Source organism: Gasterosteus aculeatus, chromosome 8 (assembly GCF_964276395.1).
Source record: "Gasterosteus aculeatus chromosome 8, fGasAcu3.hap1.1, whole genome shotgun sequence".
NCBI classification, from domain to species: domain Eukaryota; kingdom Metazoa; phylum Chordata; class Actinopteri; order Perciformes; family Gasterosteidae; genus Gasterosteus; species Gasterosteus aculeatus.
In genome coordinates, this window is record NC_135695.1 from 10,104,096 (window position 1) to 10,123,891 (window position 19,796).

A 19,796-nucleotide genomic window follows, 5' to 3' on the forward strand; every position below is an offset into this window, starting at 1 on the left:
CGAGCTCAATACGATCGAGAAACATCAGTGCCTGGATTGTCTGCAGATTGTCAAGTACTGTTTTTTTGGCCACGTTGTTTTTTTACAACTAGGAACAGCACACTTACCTCTGGTTTTAAACCTTGACCACACTGGTATCAACAAGCGGGATTACTGGTGACACTGAGTCTCCCAAAGAGACCGTCCAGCTGATAAGAGCGGTCTGACAGGTCCGGTGAGGCTGCCAGGCGAGGCTTCTAACCCGGAAACACGGCGCGTCAAGCTCACGCAAACGAGGCAAAGCGAAACCGGAACAACACTGACGCTGCCTTCAAAATAAAAGACCAATATTCGTATCGGGGTTCGTATAAATCCAGTTTAATTGGCAGTTTAACTAAGTAAGTAGATGAAGTAATGTACAATTGATGCTTTTACTCAACTACACATTAAACAAGCAATTAATAATACAAACGAAATGCATTATGATGTATTATTATGGATAACAATAGGACTACTATTGCCGATAGTTTTAAAGATAATGTTTTGAAGACGATCGCTAAATGTGCTCTTGTCGAAGGATTATTCATAATAATAAACCAACCACTTTAGTGTTAACATACTAAAGGGATTACATTCTACAGCTGGATTTTATAACGTGAACGTTTTAAAGTGGAAGGCGTAGTGTTGAGACCCTTTAAGTAGGCACAGATAACCTACCTGGTAATAACAGCAGTATACAAATAGTGCTTCATTCCAAGTACAATGTCTGCATTATCAGACTTCTCGTAAAATGTAGACTTATAGTTTGGACTCTAGAAAAGTTATTTTACTAGAGATTGACTAGGCTATTTGATTTCCACTATTGTTACTCATAACTCAAATTGAATTTCAAAATGTTAAGATTGAACTTAACACACTTTTAACTGCATACTGTTGGGTAGTAGCTACTTAAATACATTAAACATGGGCTATTGGATACAACATAAACACCAGTGTGTGTGTGTGTGTGTGTGTGTGTGTGTGTGTGTGTGTTGGCTCACTATTGGTAATGTTGGGTGAATTAAGATGTGTCACTAACCGCAGGAAGTTACCGCTCAGTTTACAACAGCTAACTTGATGCTTCCGCAGCGAGTCGAAAAGAAACGCAGCGACTGAAGAGAGAGGAGGAGGAGAGGAGGAGGAAGAAGGGTGATGGGAGCGTATCCCCTTTGAGTGACCCCGCATCTGACTGCAGACTCACATCATTTAGCTGTTCCACCTCGAGGACCGTTCTCCACCAAGATGTCGGCGTCGGCAATATTTATCCTCGACCTGAAGGGAAAGGTGAGGCGAACTTTTGTGGCGACTTGTTGGTAAAGTTGCCATCGGGGCTTTAAGAACACAACACCTGCTGTGCGACAGTGTATCAGCATGCGTTATATCCATGAATCGCCTTGTGTTTGATGGTGAATGGAGTGCACCTGTTGGGTAGGATCACGCTCGCATTTCCTGAATGCGCACTCACGCGCGAGGAGAGGCTCGACTGGCCCGACTCGTTCCGCGCGCAGCGCCGCTCCGTGCGTCCGATTGCAAACCCTGCAACACTATGCACTAATTTGGTTATCCTTTAAAAATAAAAAAGTGGCTTACTTAATATTAATTTAACATTATAGCCCAAATTGCTTCCTCATCTTTAAAACGTTTTTTTTTTTTGGGGGGGGGGATTTTAACATGAGACTTTGCTAAACGTCGTTGAGAGCGTAATAATCAAACAGAACAACCACTAATCCGTCCATCATTCTCGTCGGTGTCGGAAAGAAAGCGGCTTGTTTTGTCCAAAGCAGCCGTTCAACACTCAACGGTGTTGAGTTCACCTTCAGAAGCCTCCGCATTAGTTGTGTTACAGATTCGCTTACTAACGATTCATCAACCATCAATTCATGTCATGTATTTTTACTAAGCTTATGAGCTGTTACTGACAAAACAAACAATTAGAATATTTATTGCCTTGACTATACATTTAGAAAATAACAGATAGTTTAATGGAAAGGAAGACAATCCTCAGTTTTGTCATCAATAGTATTAGAAAAATAACATTTTCTGAAATGAACTTGAATTGTTCGATGTATTCTGCGTTATAGGGCGAATAGAAGAAACTAAAAACACTTGCATTTGAACTACTTCTTCCCTATTAATCCGGTTTTACATGTGAAAAGCACGTAGAAGCCGTAAGCCTAATTATACCCATCGGGGCAAAGGATCGATCCTTCATAGCCTGCATGTGTGATTGTGTGGATTCAATGTGTTCAATCTGTCTGTGCCCTGCGGCAATTCAGCAGCTCTTTACCTTCCTTTCCATTCTAGTCCTGATCAGCTGCAGTACTCTAATTAAAAATCTACTACAACAGAACAAGTTTCCACTTCCTCCCTTGAAGTCAGCGTGGCATCATTTGTTCCCAGCAACATTTGGGGGTTGTAATCAGAGAGAGCAGCATATTTCATTAGCTACAAGCATAAAAGTGTGCTATTTAAAAGTTTAGGCATGCAGTAATCGTCCAACAAATCATGTTTTTCTATTTTCAGTTCATTTGTTTTGCAGGAACAGTGCACATTCCTCAACATTAGAGTGAAATGGAATATGTATGGGAATAACGGGAATATACAGTAATTAAAAAGAATACGCTGTAAATTTGGGGGTAATTTAACTGCGTTTACCTTGTCAGTAATGTGGCCTCAATAGCCCTGCTGTAGGGTGGATGTGATGGAAGAATGCCCTGCACATGTGATGGAGGAATACTTTCATTTGCCGTATTTGATCACGTCGGGTAACAGCAATAATAGCTCGCTACATCATTTGTAAAGAAACACAGCATGTGCTGCATTCCATACGTCTTTGAAATATAGTTTCGAATGATTTTTTTATTGCTCAGCCTTTTATTTGCAGTAATTACTTTTATTTATGATAAGTTGCCCAACTCGCGCTTTTTGAATGGACCCCAACCGCCGTGAATAATGCAGGTGATGGTGTACTTGCTGTGTGGACACATCCTACTCTCACTGCTGTAAAAGGTCTGTAAGGAACTGTAAAAAAACTTTGCATGGAAAGTTCCCGGAAATCTTCCGCCCCTTTGCAACCCTCATTCTATTACACCTTTACTTGTTGTTACACAAAACTTCTGAGCTATACACAATCAGCCCAATGGAGGGAAGTATATATTACACAGTACGGTGTCTTAAGACACAGTAGAATGTAATGAGACCTGGATTATTGAGTAGCTGCGCTCGGCTTAAAATACTCTAACTGTTGGTGTGAGGTGTTTCTGTTTGAAGAGTTTCTGCCTCTGCTGAGTAAACAACGCTATCTGATGTTTTCCTTTTCAAAACGGGTGTGTAACTGACACACATTCAAACCAGCTGACGAAAGGTCAATGATGTGTTGACTCTTAAATATCCTGTAGGTAGAACAACCGTTGTGATTGCAGCAAAGCCATATTCGTCACAGCTTGCAGCCTCATTCACGATGTAAAGTCAATGGATGCGATGTGAATAACTACTCACTGTCATCCTCACATCCAGAAATCAGCTCTCTGGAAGAAAAACACAAATCAGCAGAGTGACAATGAGCAGCATAATGGAGCAGTTAACAACAAATGTGTGACTTCTTTTTCATAAGGTGTCCCTGTGATTCCCTGCAGTCCTGCTAGTACAGAAACTAGTCTCCCCACTCATACATTTCAAGTTTGTGCGCATTACTGTGCACGGCTAGCGACATCGGGGCTCTTCTCTTCGAAACTTTTGGACCAATATGCTCGGTTTCTGTTCTTTAGGTGCTCATTAAGAGCTGTACGGGTCGTGGATGAGCATGTTGTTTTGAACCATTGCATTAGTTTATTAATGATTCAACAATTATTGATTAAACATTTAGGCCTCATAATCCAGCTGTGGAAAATCCCCTTTGTTCTCATCCGATACAATAAAAACATCCCATTTCGTCAATACAGCAAATCCCTTCGTATCACAACAATTGCAACATTACTAATACGTGCACATATATATGTTTTTTTTCAGCAAAGTTTACTTCCCAAATCTCTGGATATCTTTCCATGGGTCTCCAGGGTTGCACATTTTTGTCTTACCTCATTCTGTGTCTCAGGTGACCTTTGAACTCTTCACCCTGTCTCGTCTCACAGACGCCGAGCCGTGGCCTGTTCATATCCTTTATTCCCTCAAAGATAACTTCACATTCTTGGCATTTCCTTTTTGTTTATTTCTTATTTCCTCCTGCCTTTGTTGTGTGCGCCCTTGTGTGACCTCTGTTCAATAGACTTCTTTTGAAGAAAGCGGGCAGACATTGTGTACATGTGTGTGTAATCCAGATGCCTCAAGCGCAGCAGCTTTGATCTCCCTCCTCATTTCAATCTGTGTCCGGATTTCATTGCGCGCGCGTGTGTGTGTGTGTGTGCTCCTCTTGATATTCGGAAGGTGTGCGTCTTCTTCTCGCGGCTAAATTAAGTGAATCTCAGGAGTTTTTTAGGATTTTGTTTCTGTCAATTCTGTTAAATGTTTATTGGTAATCACTTTTTGTGTAAATCGCATGTGCGTATTACTGGTTCTGTTGATCCACTGATTGTTGTGACTTTTTAGTCAGTGAGTCTCTTGGATTCACCTACAGAGGCCTTCTCTTCTAAAACTTGCAGCTGGTTGCTGCTCATTCAGCCATTAAATATCAAGATTTCCTGTTAACACTAGTCTCGAAAGACAAAAGGTCACCAGAGAATTGGGGAAAGGCTGAATTCGTTGACAGCCAGCTGCCTGTATTTACAAGCCCACAGCCACCTTTTATTACAAACAGGTTCTCCCTCTTTTTAGACCTTTGTTCACAGCCCAACTGGAAAATGCCAGGACTCAATAACATAGATGAGTATTCAATAGAAAGTGGCTGTAAGGAAACACACATCTACAATGTAAACCTCCATGTTACACTTGATCAATAGTGAAAATGTTGAAATGTCTTCAGCTCGTGTTCACCATGGACCTTATTTCAGGCATCTAACAAAACCCATTGACTTTGATACAAGAGAACCGGAAGTCCCAACATGTTAACTAATGTCTGGGTTTTATGGGTCATTCTTGCAGCGCTCTATTGGCATTTAAGACAAAGTACGGTTGAGGTTGATGAAAATGCAATTAGTTTTGCAGTTATTTTGTTTTAAACCAAATATTTTGACTCATTGAAGGTGAAAGACAATAATAACGACTGTGACAAGATTGTTATGTCTGTGTATGGACAAAATGTTATGGCATTCTTTTTAATAATGGTTGCTTTTTCACTCGAAACCTTTCTTTCATGGTGGCATCGAAGGATGCGTCAGGAGATCAGTGGGATCCGCACTCAACCTTTGGGCAATTGATGAGATATTTCAGTGTTGTCATGGCCATGCTGCTAGTCCGACCCCTTTGCGTGTTAACCTTAGAAACTCAGGAACTATTATCAAGTCTGCATTAGCTGCTGTTGGTGTTAAGAAGGGGCGGCATTCGTCATTTAGTTACGTCTTCTGTCTGTTATTTTGTTTGTGCGCGTCCAGGTGCTAATCTGCCGTAACTACATGGGCAACATGGACATGAATGAGATTGACCACTTCATGCCCATGCTGATGAAGAGAGAAGAGGAGGCTGAGATGGCGCCTCTCATCAGCCGTGGTTCCTCACACTTCCTGTGGATCAAACACAGCAACCTTTACTGTATCCACTTTAGAAACGTATGATTTGCTTTCATCTCATAACCACTGGCGGTAGAATGCACGTTTGTCACATATACATATATATATATATATATATATTTCACTCTTATTCCTGTCAATTCGGTAGTTGTACAGTTATTTCTTAACAGTCTGTTCTTCAGTGGTGGCGATGACAAAGAAGAATGCAAACGCTTCCCTGGTGTACTCCTTCCTTTATAAAATCGTACAGGTATTTAACCTCTTATTCTTTTCTTCACTTTATCACCTATTCATGTTTTTGTGGCTGTACAGTATCTATCCGATGCTGAGCATTGTGAAGCCGATGGTATAAATGTGTACTTTTCCCACCAAAACACAATGAAAAACAATCCACTCGATTATTGAATAGAAGCTATGATATAAAATGCTGTGTTTAACGGCTGCTTATGTCTGTATGTGTCCTGAAGGTATTTAAGGAGTACTTTAAGGAGCTCGAGGAGGAGAGCATTCGGGACAATTTTGTGACGGTGTACGAGCTGATGGACGAAGTGATGGACTTCGGTTTCCCTCAGACAACCGACAGCAAGATTCTACAAGAGTAAGAATAAGGATTTCCTTAAAAGAGAAACAGTTCATGTACATAACAGTTGACAACACTTGAATCGTTTTTGTTTGTTGGCACTGTAGTCAGGGATTTTAACGGTTACATCAATCCGGCTGATATTAAGTTAATGTTTTACTTTCGGAAGGCCGTACTGCCTCGTGGCCATTCGGTCTGATTTAAATGGTACCGCATGAGTTCAAATGGACACCGAATCATTAATCAGTAAAGAAAACATTCAAGCTTCACAGCGAGATAACAGCAGTTTATTTAGTTCTGTCATAGACCAGCATGGGCGGGAGTTTGAAGTGCCTTTTGCTTTATTGGTTGTTTCATCTTTCAACAAAAAACAGCCGGCAAGTAAAGCGATGATGAGGCAACTATTCAGCAAGTGAAATTAACTGGAACAACCATTAATCTTCATGTCCAGAGGTTTTTGTGTTCATGGTGTACACAGCGTGGTTGTGCTTTTCCCTCATTTGGCTCCTCAGAGAGGAATTTGTTTCCAGAGAAAGACTCAACTTTCTGTTTGCATGATGACGTGGGTTCTGTGTGTACATGATCAGCCTTCCTTCTAATTAACGGCGAACTTATATTTTAAAACGTTTGCGATGCATCGCTTAGTATTTTGATGTCTAAAATGCGATCTTAGAGTATGTGATTGATTCTTTCTGCGTGCTGCGGACTGTGTGTGTGTGTTTGGTGTCTGAATAGTGCTGATAATTACCAGGCTCCTATTGGCACTCACACACAATGACACCGTCAGCTGGACACACTCTAGACTCTGAGACAGAAAACCTTGTCTCTTCTCCGAGGAGACGCACAGAAGTCATTTCTTTCTCGCGCGTGCACGCGCCCCCTTTTGCCCCTTTACACATACAGACGTGCACTGTGACTCTCTCTCTCTCTCTCTGCGTGATGCATGCTGTGTGCATGCGTGGGAGGATGCAAAAGAGCGAGCAAGTGAGACTGCAGGGATACATGTGACTCTGTTCATGTGTGTGTCTTTGTAGGAACCTTCGTGCATGTGTGTTTGTTGTGATTGACATTGTTATGCTAATATACCAAAACCCCGCTTCAAGATCCTTTCATTAGCATTTCTAAAGAGAATCACAAACAAAACGAACAAACACCAGAGCAACAAAACAACCCACAGTGGACCTCAGCCCCGTAGCCGCCGCTTTATATCTTTCAGCAGACTTCAGACTTCGGCGTGTCAACACGCCTTTAGGAACCTCTAAGTGGGAGGAACTGGGACAGAAAACTAGAGACGACAGTGAGCCTTAATCTGTCAATCAATCTAAAACATGTTTATCAAGCACTCCTTTCCATTGACATTAGATAAGAAACGTACACTTGTACTGATCACTGTGCACTTTATGCACAGCACCAAAATATTGGCTTTACTGGTGAAAGGAAACAAAACTTAGTACTGATCCATAGATCCATATCAACTTAAAAGATAATGATTGGTCAATGTTGCAATGAGCACTAATAACAACTGTTATTACAAGTTTAGATAAAGTCAATGAAAAGAAGGAAAGAACGTTATTAGTCATTTCAATTAAGAAATCTGGTTTAGTATAATTTATATATATTTGGAGTTCATATACTTTGAATGGTTGAATTAATGTCACAAAACAAGACTTTTGTATTTGTGGTTACCAGGAGCACAGTGCAAGTCTGGAGTAAGATACATTATTAATACCGTTGCTGTTTGACCTGTGAATAACTTCCTGCAACCCTTCTCTTAAATTAGAAACAGCATATGGAACACAGATTCCATTCCTGTCGCTCTATTTAGTCAAGAAAAGAAGGACCATCTAAATAAATATGTTGTAGAAATCACAATCACAATGTAATTCCAAAAGTAGTATTTTGTCCTCTGTGTCATTTCAACTTCACACGCTTTGTTACACACAGATCTTTTTGAGACGGCACAGTTTGCGTATAGAAACCACCACAAAACAGGTGTATGTTTAAAGTTATGTAGATGGAATTATTAGAAACTTTGGGCTTGAGGAGAGCAGACTTGTGTGGAACATTGGGTCAGTATGTGATTGATTCTGGGTGGAAATGTTCAGGCATTTAGAGTAGAAGATAAGTTGAGGAACAATTAAAAAAAGGTGGAAACGGGGAAGAAAAGAGGTCAGAGAGAATGACGCGGCACATTGCCTTAGATACAGCGCAGATTAGATCATTGTCGACGCGTGGCTTTTTATTTAGGTTAGCCGTTTGAAACAGTTGCGCACATTCTTTATTTGATGGAAATTGATGGAAGTTAATGTTAAGCAGATCTGAGGTACACGCGTCTACATCCGGTCATTTTGTAAATATTAGCCGCTACTCCAGGTTTAAGTGCAGGTCCACAGTGCTAATTCACAACGTTTTTACTGTTACTTTTACTGTTTTGTTGAATTGCCCGCCCCAGTTAATTTAGGAAATTGTTTTTTGGTCGAAAGGTTATTTTTAGTAAATGCCCAATAAAAAAATTAATTATTATATTATATTATATTTCTAAATATTCCTAAAAACATGTTTAAAGTACTAGTAGTAGTATTCAAAACCATAGAGACAAAGTATTTTGCCAAATCTAAGGCTGGGGCACTTACACTTATTACTGATTGCACCAACCAATACAATTATATCAGCAACGGATCAAATGGATGCATGTAGAGTTAAAGGAGGGAGACATGTTCCAATGTTAGAAACATCCACACCTTAAAGCTGTTGTGGCATTTCCTTGTTGCTTACTCCTCTTTAATATACTTGATGCTTGATGTCCATTTACCCAATCAACACTTCTTTACTTTAGTATCATCTAACAAATGCATGTAAGTCATATTACCTTTGGCTTCAGTCACAAGAAATGTCTATCAATCTCCAATTGCCAATCACATCCTCGATTAATCTTCTTCCATACATAATTAGCCACTTTCTTGCAATAGAATTGGTTATTTATTTTAAGTCATGCAGTGTGATGAACATATGGGTGTGTTGTAATTTCCAGGTTGTTGTTCATAAATATCTCGGGGTATTTCTTTAAAACTGCAAATTCCATCTCTGTTTGAAGCCTCTCAATGAGGACTCTGCCCTCGCGTGCATGCAGGGGTCCCGCTCAGCAGGACCACAGACTGATTAAAAAACACTTTGACGCATGTCACTGCATTTCTGTGCCGTTGTCTCTTTTAGGTACATCACCCAGCAGGGTCATAAATTAGATATCGGAGCTCCGAGACCTCCAGCCACCGTCACTAATGCCGTGTCCTGGCGGTCAGAGGGCATCAAGTACAGGAAGAACGAAGTCTTCATGGATGTCATTGAGTCAGTAAATCTACTGGTGAGCACAATCTTTATCATATTTTTCAGTCACACACAACCCAGATTTTTTTTTTTTACTTGCAAATCTTATAATTGTATCCGGAATGTTTGCTTTTTTTACTTTTTAAAAGAAGTCCTGTGTTGATGCCACGTGAGTTCGTCAGTATATTTGTCATAACTCTGGCAAATTTCCACTCTAAACAGTCGCTTTCCTTGAATTGAATTGCTCAGGAAACAGTCTCTGATAACAACAACCTTTATTCCTTTTCAATATAACATTTTGTGGTGTTTACGTTTCTCCATTGTGTGCAGTGAGGAGTGACTTTACGGTACCAAAGTTCAAAGCTTGAATGACAAAATATATTAGTCAGAAATAATACTCAAAAAGTGATTTTATCATTTGAACACGCTCTGTGAAACATTAGACATTATTGTATGAAATACTGATTACTCAGTGATTGCCTTTAGAAATAAAAGAATACTAATAACATCAATGTTTACTCAAATGTAATAAATAAATGGTCTATTGTTATTTATAGTTATATTGGCCAATGTCTGACCAAATTTTGTTCAGCAATACTAAAAACAAAGGTGTAATCCCTGATTATGAGATCATGTGATCTTATTTGGCTACATAATGAACTCATTTAGAGGAGTATTTTATATTTCTAATCTGAGAATACAGACAAGAGCTCAGGTCTCGTGCAGCTTAAGAAACTGAACGGCCATGAATACATGAACATGCGTTCTTCTATTGTTAACATCTCCCAGACGACTCAACGCACAGTGGCGGGTTTCTCAGAGCCAAAGTGAAACTAATGAGGTGTTGCCACTTCCTTTTCTGTGACTGTGACACAGGACTTTTTAAGAAGCTTTCTAGTTCTTCAGCCTCATCAACACCTCGCTTACATTTCTCAAGCACCAAGCTGGCACTCTTTCAGTTGGCTGCCGCTGATCTGTATTGTATAACTATAGAATGTGTACTTTCAGTAAACTCTGTGCACACGCGGGTCTGAAGGTGATAGACACTGCGTGAATCAACACTTCCCTTGTTAAAAAGTCGTGCCTTTCTCCGTCTATAGGTGAGCGCGAATGGCAGCGTCCTGCAGAGCGAAATCGTGGGCAACGTTAAGCTGAAAGTAGTCCTCTCGGGGATGCCTGAACTCAGACTGGGCCTCAACGACAAAGTGCTGTTTGAAATAACAGGCAGTAAGTAACAGTGAGTCATCCTCGGTGTCACACATGTCTCGAATGCTGAAAAAGGAGGAAGCGCTAGAGTCACGTGGGCAGCGAAGTGAAAATGAATTGGACTCCTTCCACCCGTTCAGTTGCACTTGGTATATTCTAAATATTTTCTACATGTCACCGCTGGTGACAATATTTACTGTCAACACGTTTTATCGCATTTTAAATTAAAGATATTTTACGAATTTGCTTTCAAAAGCCTGGTAGAGTAATGCTGAAATGGCAACAAATCTAATTGTAAAGGTGCTACGGGGTGATGGTGGAGCACTATCCTTGAACTCGCCGACAGGCTCCCACTTTCCCCTCCTTCCTCTGTCTAAACCGCCGTCTCGCAAATCCCCCTCTCTCGGCTTAGCTTTCATCCTCCCTCTCCTTCCCCTCCTTCTCTTCCCCGCTTTCCCAATTTCTTCCAATAACGTCTCCCACTGTTACATCCCTGCTTGTCTATTCCTGCAGCCCCCCTTCTCCCTCCTCATTTTATCTCCCTCTTTTCCCTCCTCTCTCCTGCCTTCATTTATTCCCCCCCTACAACTGTTACTGAAGGGGAAAGGCTCCATCACTGTCTAGCCTCTTTGCCTCTCAGTTAATCCCCCCACCCCCCCAGGCTACAGGCCTGCAGATGAAAGGTGAGGGTCTGTGGATATCCTGTGTTTGCAACCCACTTTCCCCCTGCTGTGTTTTGCAGTCTGGGAAAAAAAAACATCAGAAACAATCATCTGAAATAAGGATCAAACTTACACGCCGACAGATACAGCAAGAAACACACTCGAGCTGACTGTTCAAATAAATATTAAAATATGCTTCGTCCTTTCATCCTCAGCAGTTTTACATATCATTTCGCAGTCATCCCAGATCAGCACATTTTATCACAGCGAGTTTTCTTCCAAAACGTGAGAAGGGGCATAAGTAATGTAACACTGCCCTCTGCTGGAAAGAGTCCAGCGTTGTCAATGAACGAAACTGAAAAATCTAATGCAAGTTGCATTCAAACTCGTCCTCAAAAAGCCCTTTTGAGAAATCAGTCAGACATGACAAACACTTTTCACTGAAATATCGGATCATTTGTAAAATGTCCGTGTCTAAATCTGGTCACATGTCCCTGAGATGAATCTCTAAGAGGTTTGAAAAACGCCCCAAGGTCACATCTTTGAATGACTTATTTCGAAATGCAGATATTTTCCATTATAGCACCGTTTCCCGTCTCTACACATTTCAAAAGGTGGAACCAAGAAATATTTAGCATTTTAGCTGTTTCCTCTCTGCTGTATATTACATCAGCCCTGAAGGTGAACCACAGGGGACAGTGATGCAACTTCAATCCCCACCTGGCATGTACATACACACACACACACACACACACACACACCTGTCTCTTCTTCCGGCCCCTGAGGTCCTGTCTGTAACAGTGTCCCATATGACCTTTCATTCCTGTTGTCTTGATACCGCTGCATGCAGGCGTGTTTGCTACTGACATGAAGCCAAACCGAAATAGGAGAGAGAAAATGCTCTAGAGGGCTTTCCCACTTTGCTTGTCCAAGAGTGCTTTGCTCTCCCCGGACCGGACCTCGGGCCAGGCCCCTCCCAGGCATGAGGAAATGTCACACACCCGACACACCCGCACAAACGCACACCGAAGTATAATCAATAGAGGAACAAGCAAGTGGGAAGAAGCTATGCATAAACCAATGCACGTACACACACCGGAGCGAGAGAGAGAGAGAGAGAGAGAGAGAGAGAACAATGGACAGGGAAGCCGCATACGTAAATACACACCGGTCCTCCCTCCAGCAGTGCTGGTCCACGATTGCTTTCAGAGCAGGTGATCCAAGCTTAAAGTTCGCTGTTGAGTGGGGGATTTGGTTGAAGGCCCAAAGGCCCTCAGTCATTTCAGCACCCACCATTAACCACAGAGACGGAGGCTTTCTCCAGCAGACTGCAAATGCCACCATTACAGAGGTTGCGTTTCTAAAGGCCCATTTCAACAGCGCTGCACACTGGCTCCATCGTTTGGAGGAATTGTCTGGAAAGGTCTGTAGCAGCCTTATGCTATTTGAAACAAACAGAAAATGAGTCGAGCGCTAATTGAATAAATCATTTGGTGTCGATCTAGAAAAGTGACGGATATCCGGCACGTTTTTAAACCTCAAGTGACAAATGACTGTGAATGTCATATCACTAAATAGTATACTCCATAGTGGGGGTGACATTGCATCGGCATAAAGACTGTAGGTGTGTTTCACAAAATAAGACCATCATACGTGACCTGCATTTGTGTAGTGAGCAGATTTATTGCACAGTAAAACAATAACTAAATGTATTATTTTTTTCATCTCTTTCTGTCGTGTATTACAATATTGTTTGTGTTTGTGTGGGTGTGTATGTGCGAGGGATTGAGTAAATGTTTTGTCAGTCATCATTACCTTGACCTTGATTTCCCCCCCAAGGCTGCGTGGAAGACATTCATTTTCTTTTGTGTGGGTATTTCCGTGTGTGTGTATTGTTTGTTTGTGTGTGTGTGTGGCAGGAGAGAAAAGTAAGACAGTGGAGCTGGAGGACGTGAAGTTTCATCAGTGCGTCCGTCTGTCGCGCTTCGAGAACGACCGCACCATCTCTTTCATCCCCCCCGACGGCGAGAGCGAGCTCATGTCCTACCGCCTCAACACCACAGTGAGTCGGACACACAAACAAACGCCCCTCTGTGACTCACACCACGCACAAACACCAGGAGCACACACCGCACTCGACTCACATTAAAGTTTAAAAACGCGTATTAGATGTGACATTCTGATCAATGATAAATCGCCATGTATTTGTTAAGCTTGATTTTCTTATTTAGGGGTTAATGTTTAAAACATTATTATATGGTGCATCATCGGTAGATAGTATTGTCCTACTGCAAAATATCTTGCCTCAGTAAATATTGCAAAATCATAACCACATTTGAAATAACGTTTGTGTAAAAACGCCACGTTGCGACGGCAGTTAATACGGTGAAGAGTTTCCAGATGAGTCGCGGTTCAGTCGGTCCGCTGAGCCGCATGTTGCCAATCATCCTGACGCGCTGCTCAATGGACCAGAAGGTGCTTGAGCCGGGCTCCTCTGTCTGAAACCTACAGTGTGTGATCCATCCAGCCGAGCAGGGATCGTCTCCCTTGTACCAACACAATCTCTCTCTCCTTCCCTCCCGGCCACCGTGTCACCGTTGATGTGTGTCGTCTTCATGTTCACTTCAGCTCTTTCAGCTCGCCTCTTCGACCTTGTCCACTGTTTCTCTCTCTCTCTCTCTCCGACAGGTGAAGCCTCTCATATGGATCGAGAGCGTGATTGAGAAGTTCTCTCACAGCCGCGTGGAGATCAAGGTGAAGGTAAGGATGAGTGACAAACAAAGGCAAACACACATTCAGAGACCCACGACTGTATCCACTCATCCTCCAGTGAAACACGTTTGGTCCTTAGTTAGTCCATTAAGTCCATTTAGTCCATTAAATTAAGGAGCCACGGTGCACATTGTGACGAAGAACCACTCGCTTGGAAGTTGAATTGTCATGCTCTTTTAAAAAATATATATATTTCTTCATTGAAAAGGCCTCAGACGGCATTTGAACTGTGTCCTCTTTCACTTGCAGGCCCGGAGTCAGTTCAAGAGCCGATCCACTGCCAATAATGTGTCCATTCTGGTGCCAGTGCCCAGTGATGCTGACTCACCCAAGTTCAAGACCAGCACAGGCAGCGCCAAGTGGGTGCCCGAGAAGAGCGCGGTGGAGTGGAACATCAAGTCTTTCCCGGTCAGTGGTTACAAAATATCACATTTTACTTTCCAAATTGGACTTGCTTTGTTAAGAGGCACGTGATGGGCTGTTTGTTCAACTTCTATTTAATAAAAATCAGATTTTCTGATGTTCATAATTTTGCCCTTTTTACATTTGTTAATGAGAAAACTTACTTCTGCACTGTGCTATTGCTACTTTTAATTAACTGACAATTTTGAATACTTCTTCCCACCACTGATGACACCTCAAAAACATAAGTTGTATTTTCCCTCTACAAGTATTAACTTATCTTTACCAAAGTGTTATTGTGAATTATGATGCACACGCGCATTTCATTGCTTCATTTTGTGCTCTTCCGTTCACACGCTCGGTATCAGTCTCAGTTCTGATAACTGATTTCACCTTCATACACAGAATTAGGAATTGTCATTACTGGTGGTGACGCATTGCAAATGTATGACTCAAATGTGTCTCTCCCAAAATCAACCTCCGGACACCATAAAACACAAAATGTTGTGTCAGGGAGCTCCGCTCCACTTTGTAATGTTTGATAGAGGCTCAAGGAAACAGAGATCGTTGTGATAACAGACTGATAAACAGACTCATCCACAGTGGCGTCTTTTCTTTACAGGTTTCTGTAAACTTGTTTCTTTTTGACCTCTTCTCACTTGTTTTAACTGGGAACAGCTCAGCTGGAAAAATGTAATGTAACATACAACAATTTACACACTTTGACTGATGTGATTATAACTTATAATCTGCGAGGCTTCGTGAACTCTAAATGTTCTTTCGGAATAAACAGCTTTTGAACATTTTCTCTTTTCCATTCATGCACGTGTAGGGTGGGAAGGAGTACATGATGCGAGCGCACTTTGAGCTTCCCAGCGTGGACAGCAACGAGCTGGAAGCAAAGAGACCAATCACAGTTAACTTTGAGATCCCTTATTTCACCGTTTCTGGGATTCAGGTTGTACCCTTTTATTAAAAAACATTCTCTTGCTTTTTATATATGTTGATATATATATATACATATATATATATATATATATATGTTGGTGTGCATGAATGAGTGAAATAACTATGATTGTTTTGTCTGTATTCTCTAGGTACGTTACCTGAAGATCATAGAGAAGAGCGGTTACCAGGCATTACCATGGGTGCGCTACATCACACAAAGTGGAGGTGAAAACAAAACACACTGAAATATACTCACACACCTGTAAGGACCCCCCCCCCATACCTGCACCCTACCGCCCATATACACACTACAAATTATCACTAGATAACAATTGTTACTAAATATCAGAATTTTCATTGAAAGGTAAACACAGAAGAGCTCGACTCCTCTGCCTCATCAGCACTTTGTAAGTTTGGTTCAAGGAGATCGGCTTGAAAGTGGCGTCTCCTTCAGAGAGCAAATTCCAAAGCACTGTTACCGAGAATTTCATAAAACAATCATAATAAAAATAGACACGCTATATTAAACTGAACGTCAAAAAAAAGAATTGCTTTTTCTTTATTTACCAACCCGAGGTCACCCTAAGATTAAATCTAATGTTTTCCTTGTGAGGAGGATCGGTCTTTCTGCATCACTATTCACCGTGTGGCCTAAGAATGAACCTTGCTTTACAACATCAGTCATATCCATTACCAGGCTCCATCCCCATGAGCCATGACCTCAGGGCCACAGAGTGATGCCACACAGGAGGCGAGGAGTGGAACTTTACAAGCCGGCCAGCTGATGTTGTTCTGTTCTCACCTGCTCAAATTTAAACATGGTTCCTATACAGCTGGGAGAATGAGGATCCAGAGATTGAGTTACTTGCCCTGAGAATGAACCATTCTGCATTAAGAGTCAAGTCCGACATAAAGAGAGACAAGATAATTGTGACTTTTTGCCACCCAAGTCACTCATTTGAGATTTTACCTAAAACGTGTTGAAATATGTTGTAGAAGCTACTTCTCTATCCTTGGTTTCTGGACCGATGACACACAATTGTATATTTCAACAATAACGCTAATTTAGATGGAAGCCCAACACATAAGCCCGACAAATGAACCTGACTCTGTAACATCCGTCAGATCTGTGATTTGTCAGGCATGTTTGGGGGGGCTGCCTCGGGTTGAATGATACCACAAAGCGCAACGATGCTGCAGGGGCGGCCCTCAGTGGAGGCTGTACCGCCTTCTTGTAACATCAGCGAGTGGGCTAAAGGAGATAGAAAAGACGCGGAGATGAGTAGGAGTGGGAGAAAGCAAAGTGATGAAGTCGGGGGGGGGGGCGGAGCAGAGAGAATGCTATCACCTTTCTCTTATTGTTACCATCAGCAACATGGAGAGGGAGGGGGGAGAGAAGACGGGGCTTATCACATTGCACTCTGTACCACATGCAGACACACTCCCACTGATTAAACAGTTCCTTGATACTGTAGACTGACTGATGACTTATTAATGACGGATGAACAGGCATTTAGCCGCCCAGCTGTACAGCAGCAAGGGACCACTTCACAAATAACAGAAGATCAGTGGTCCAAAGAGGATTGTGCACCATCACACTGCAGCTCAATCTTCAGAGCTGGAATATTGCTGTTTTCAAGCATCATAATGTGTACAACAATGTTATTTTTGTTCCTGTGAGCTAATACATTGTGTTAAACAGAAACCCACGACAATGGTTTGCCCCCAAAGCAAACAAAATAAAGTCAAAAATATCATCTAGTATTTGCCTTAATTGTAACTAAAGGTGACTACTAAAATATTCAAAAACATACAGTATAAACATGATTTGTATCTATTGCACAGGACTCATACAGTATATTGACTCTGATGTATCCTATTTAGGATTAATGTATGACTAATATTCATACTAATAGATGTGAAATGATCAGTAATGTCTGAAACAGCAGAGAATTAATGAATTCACTCCAGATAGTTTGTGTAAATCTTGTTTTGGAGATTTATTGGGGCTCATTGAAAGTAATGTAATGTGCGGAGCGATAAGAAGAAGAAAGCGGCGTTAATGCTCTGCTGTTACCTTTCTTGGCAGATTACCAGCTCCGGACAAACTAAAGGGCACAGACGCTGCTAGACGAATGGATATTTTCTCTATGTCTGTCTGTCTTCTCCTCTCCTCTCCTCTATTTCTCTGGCTCCCCGTCTGCAACGGACCTCAGAGGTCAAGTGAAGGACAACGCAGGAAAGTGTTTCCTACTCTAAACGGAAGCGAGACCTCCTCCCTTCCTCTAAGACATTCTCAACTCAGACGGGAAAGTCTGTCGCGTCAACTGTGACTTTTTAAACGGCTCCTCAGGACTCCAGAACATCCTTTTCAAACATACTAATAACTAAACTGATCATTTTGTGACACCGTCTGGTTCTGGCAAGTTCTCGTTCCCTCGCTTTTGATCCTAACCTTGAGGTTAACATGAAGCTTAATTCTGAAGGAAAACACATTTTGAAGCAAGTTTTGCTCATTTTTAAATACTGCAAAACACAGGATTCAGAGCATTATCCTTTGGATGCTCGTTGTGTGCACCGAGATGTGTAGCTTTTTACTGTCTAACGCACAAACCAAACGGTCGTGTTGTGCCAACATAGAGTAAGTGTGAGGCGTCATTTCTCAAAGGAACATGATTATTCTGAATCAAAAGTGTGCCGTGCACTCTGTTGGATGTTATTCTTTTCCTTTGGGATTGTATTTGCTTCATGCTGGACTTAAACCACTCCACAACTTCTTAGAACATCATTCAGCAGCTTTAACTGCAACGTTTTTATCGCTCATGGTTTGTCCTTAATAACCACTTTATGACCCATACATTTTAACTCGGCTGTTAATCCGCCTCCCTCTCAAAGGCATATGTTTTGTAGCAACCTTTATATTATATATTAAATGCCTTAAAAATTGCCTGTATCATCACCTTTAGTGCTGGGAACATAATCCCCAGTGCAGTGAAACTAACACCATCGACCAGATCAATGATTAATAAGAAACTATATTGTCATAAGCACTGGCAATGTAACATGATACCGTCTGCTCGCTCTCATGGGGCCTGTAACCTTGTGCTTGTGCTGGAAATCAGCTTGCAGCTTTGAGATAGAGACCAAAGGAATGAGCACGGTGCAGAATCTTTTGTCATACTTCTATCTGATGTTTATAATATTCTAGTACGTCCCCTGTGGCAAACGTTTGGAGGGCAAAACAGGGGCTTGAGGAGAGTGGGCAGGTGAAAGGTTAAATAACCTGCAGGGATTTTGAGAATATTGACAATATGTTGAACTAATTGTTTAACCACAACTCATTTTTTCATATCTTTGACCACTGAAGACCCATTGACCTCTGCAGAGCAGATTGTGGTGTGATCGGCATTCTCTGTTACAGCTGCATTGCCAACAGCAAGGAAGACAAAAACCTTCTTTCAATCGTTGTCTTATTATATTTTATTATCATAGGTGAGGACATTTCTGACACCAATGAGTTGTTAATAAATGTGTTCACATGTGTTTTCATTAATTGATCAACTACTATTTGTTGATAGGAAGCAAAGGGAAATATTTGGAAATAAAAAAATGGTATGTTTTGGAATACTATTGTTTTCTTTTTTTACTTGTAAGAGCGGTATTTGTTCCAACAAATGGTGATAGATAATTTATATTCTGATGTATATCAACAATTTGACTTATTACAGATGTGCTTTAAAATATGTATACATATTTAACCGTATAGATTGAACAAAAAGAGTTTAGGAGTTGGGAAGCAATTTAGTTTGAAGTGCAATGTAGGTACATTGTGAAACTTATATGGTTTCATGTTTGTTTTACTAAACATTAAGAAGCAGCTGGCCAAGCTTAGCTGATCTCTGGAAACGCAGGGAAACTGGGAACTTGATTAAATCCAAAGATAACAAAACCTAATCCACAAATACAAAACATATAGCTATGGGTAAGTCAAACGGTTATATATTATATATAATTAAAAAACATACTAATGCATCACCTAGAGGTAGGGTTGGTCATGTTCTTCAAAAAACCTTTATTGTTATAAATGTTGAAATTTTCCCGATACTTTCAAGATCTGCAATCAAGGTTGATGCCCGAGGTAGGCTGTGTTTGCACGGTTGAACTAGTCCACCACCGCTTAGGTTAATCTAAGCACATCGGCGTGTAAACAATTAGTGGAATATC

The 19,796-nt window shown here is 41.3% G+C and overlaps 1 protein-coding gene across 1 annotated transcript; it reads left to right on the forward strand.

Annotated features, from left to right (window-relative positions):
* Positions 1-22: 22 nt before the first annotated feature.
* On the forward strand, positions 23-19,197 carry ap1m3 (adaptor related protein complex 1 subunit mu 3). Its single transcript, XM_078108111.1, has 13 exons — positions 23-340; positions 1,108-1,302; positions 5,544-5,700; positions 5,861-5,928; positions 6,146-6,276; positions 9,472-9,619; positions 10,683-10,809; positions 13,370-13,512; positions 14,139-14,210; positions 14,472-14,630; positions 15,457-15,582; positions 15,722-15,797; positions 17,662-19,197. Exons 2-13 carry the CDS (start codon positions 1,261-1,263, stop codon positions 17,682-17,684), a joined length of 1,272 nt encoding a protein of 423 aa, XP_077964237.1. The 5' UTR covers positions 23-340; positions 1,108-1,260; the 3' UTR covers positions 17,685-19,197.
* Positions 19,198-19,796: the final 599 nt, after the last annotated feature.

Coding starts and splice junctions, on each gene's coding strand:
- ap1m3 (XM_078108111.1), top strand. CDS start 1,261: ATGTCGGCGTCGGCAATATTTATCCTCGACCTGAAGGGAAAG. Junction 9,620..10,682: donor TTGAGTCAGTAAATCTACTG/GTGAGCACAATC, acceptor CTCCGTCTATAG/GTGAGCGCGAATGGCAGCGT. Junction 15,798..17,661: donor CTACATCACACAAAGTGGAG/GTGAAAACAAAA, acceptor CTTTCTTGGCAG/ATTACCAGCTCCGGACAAAC.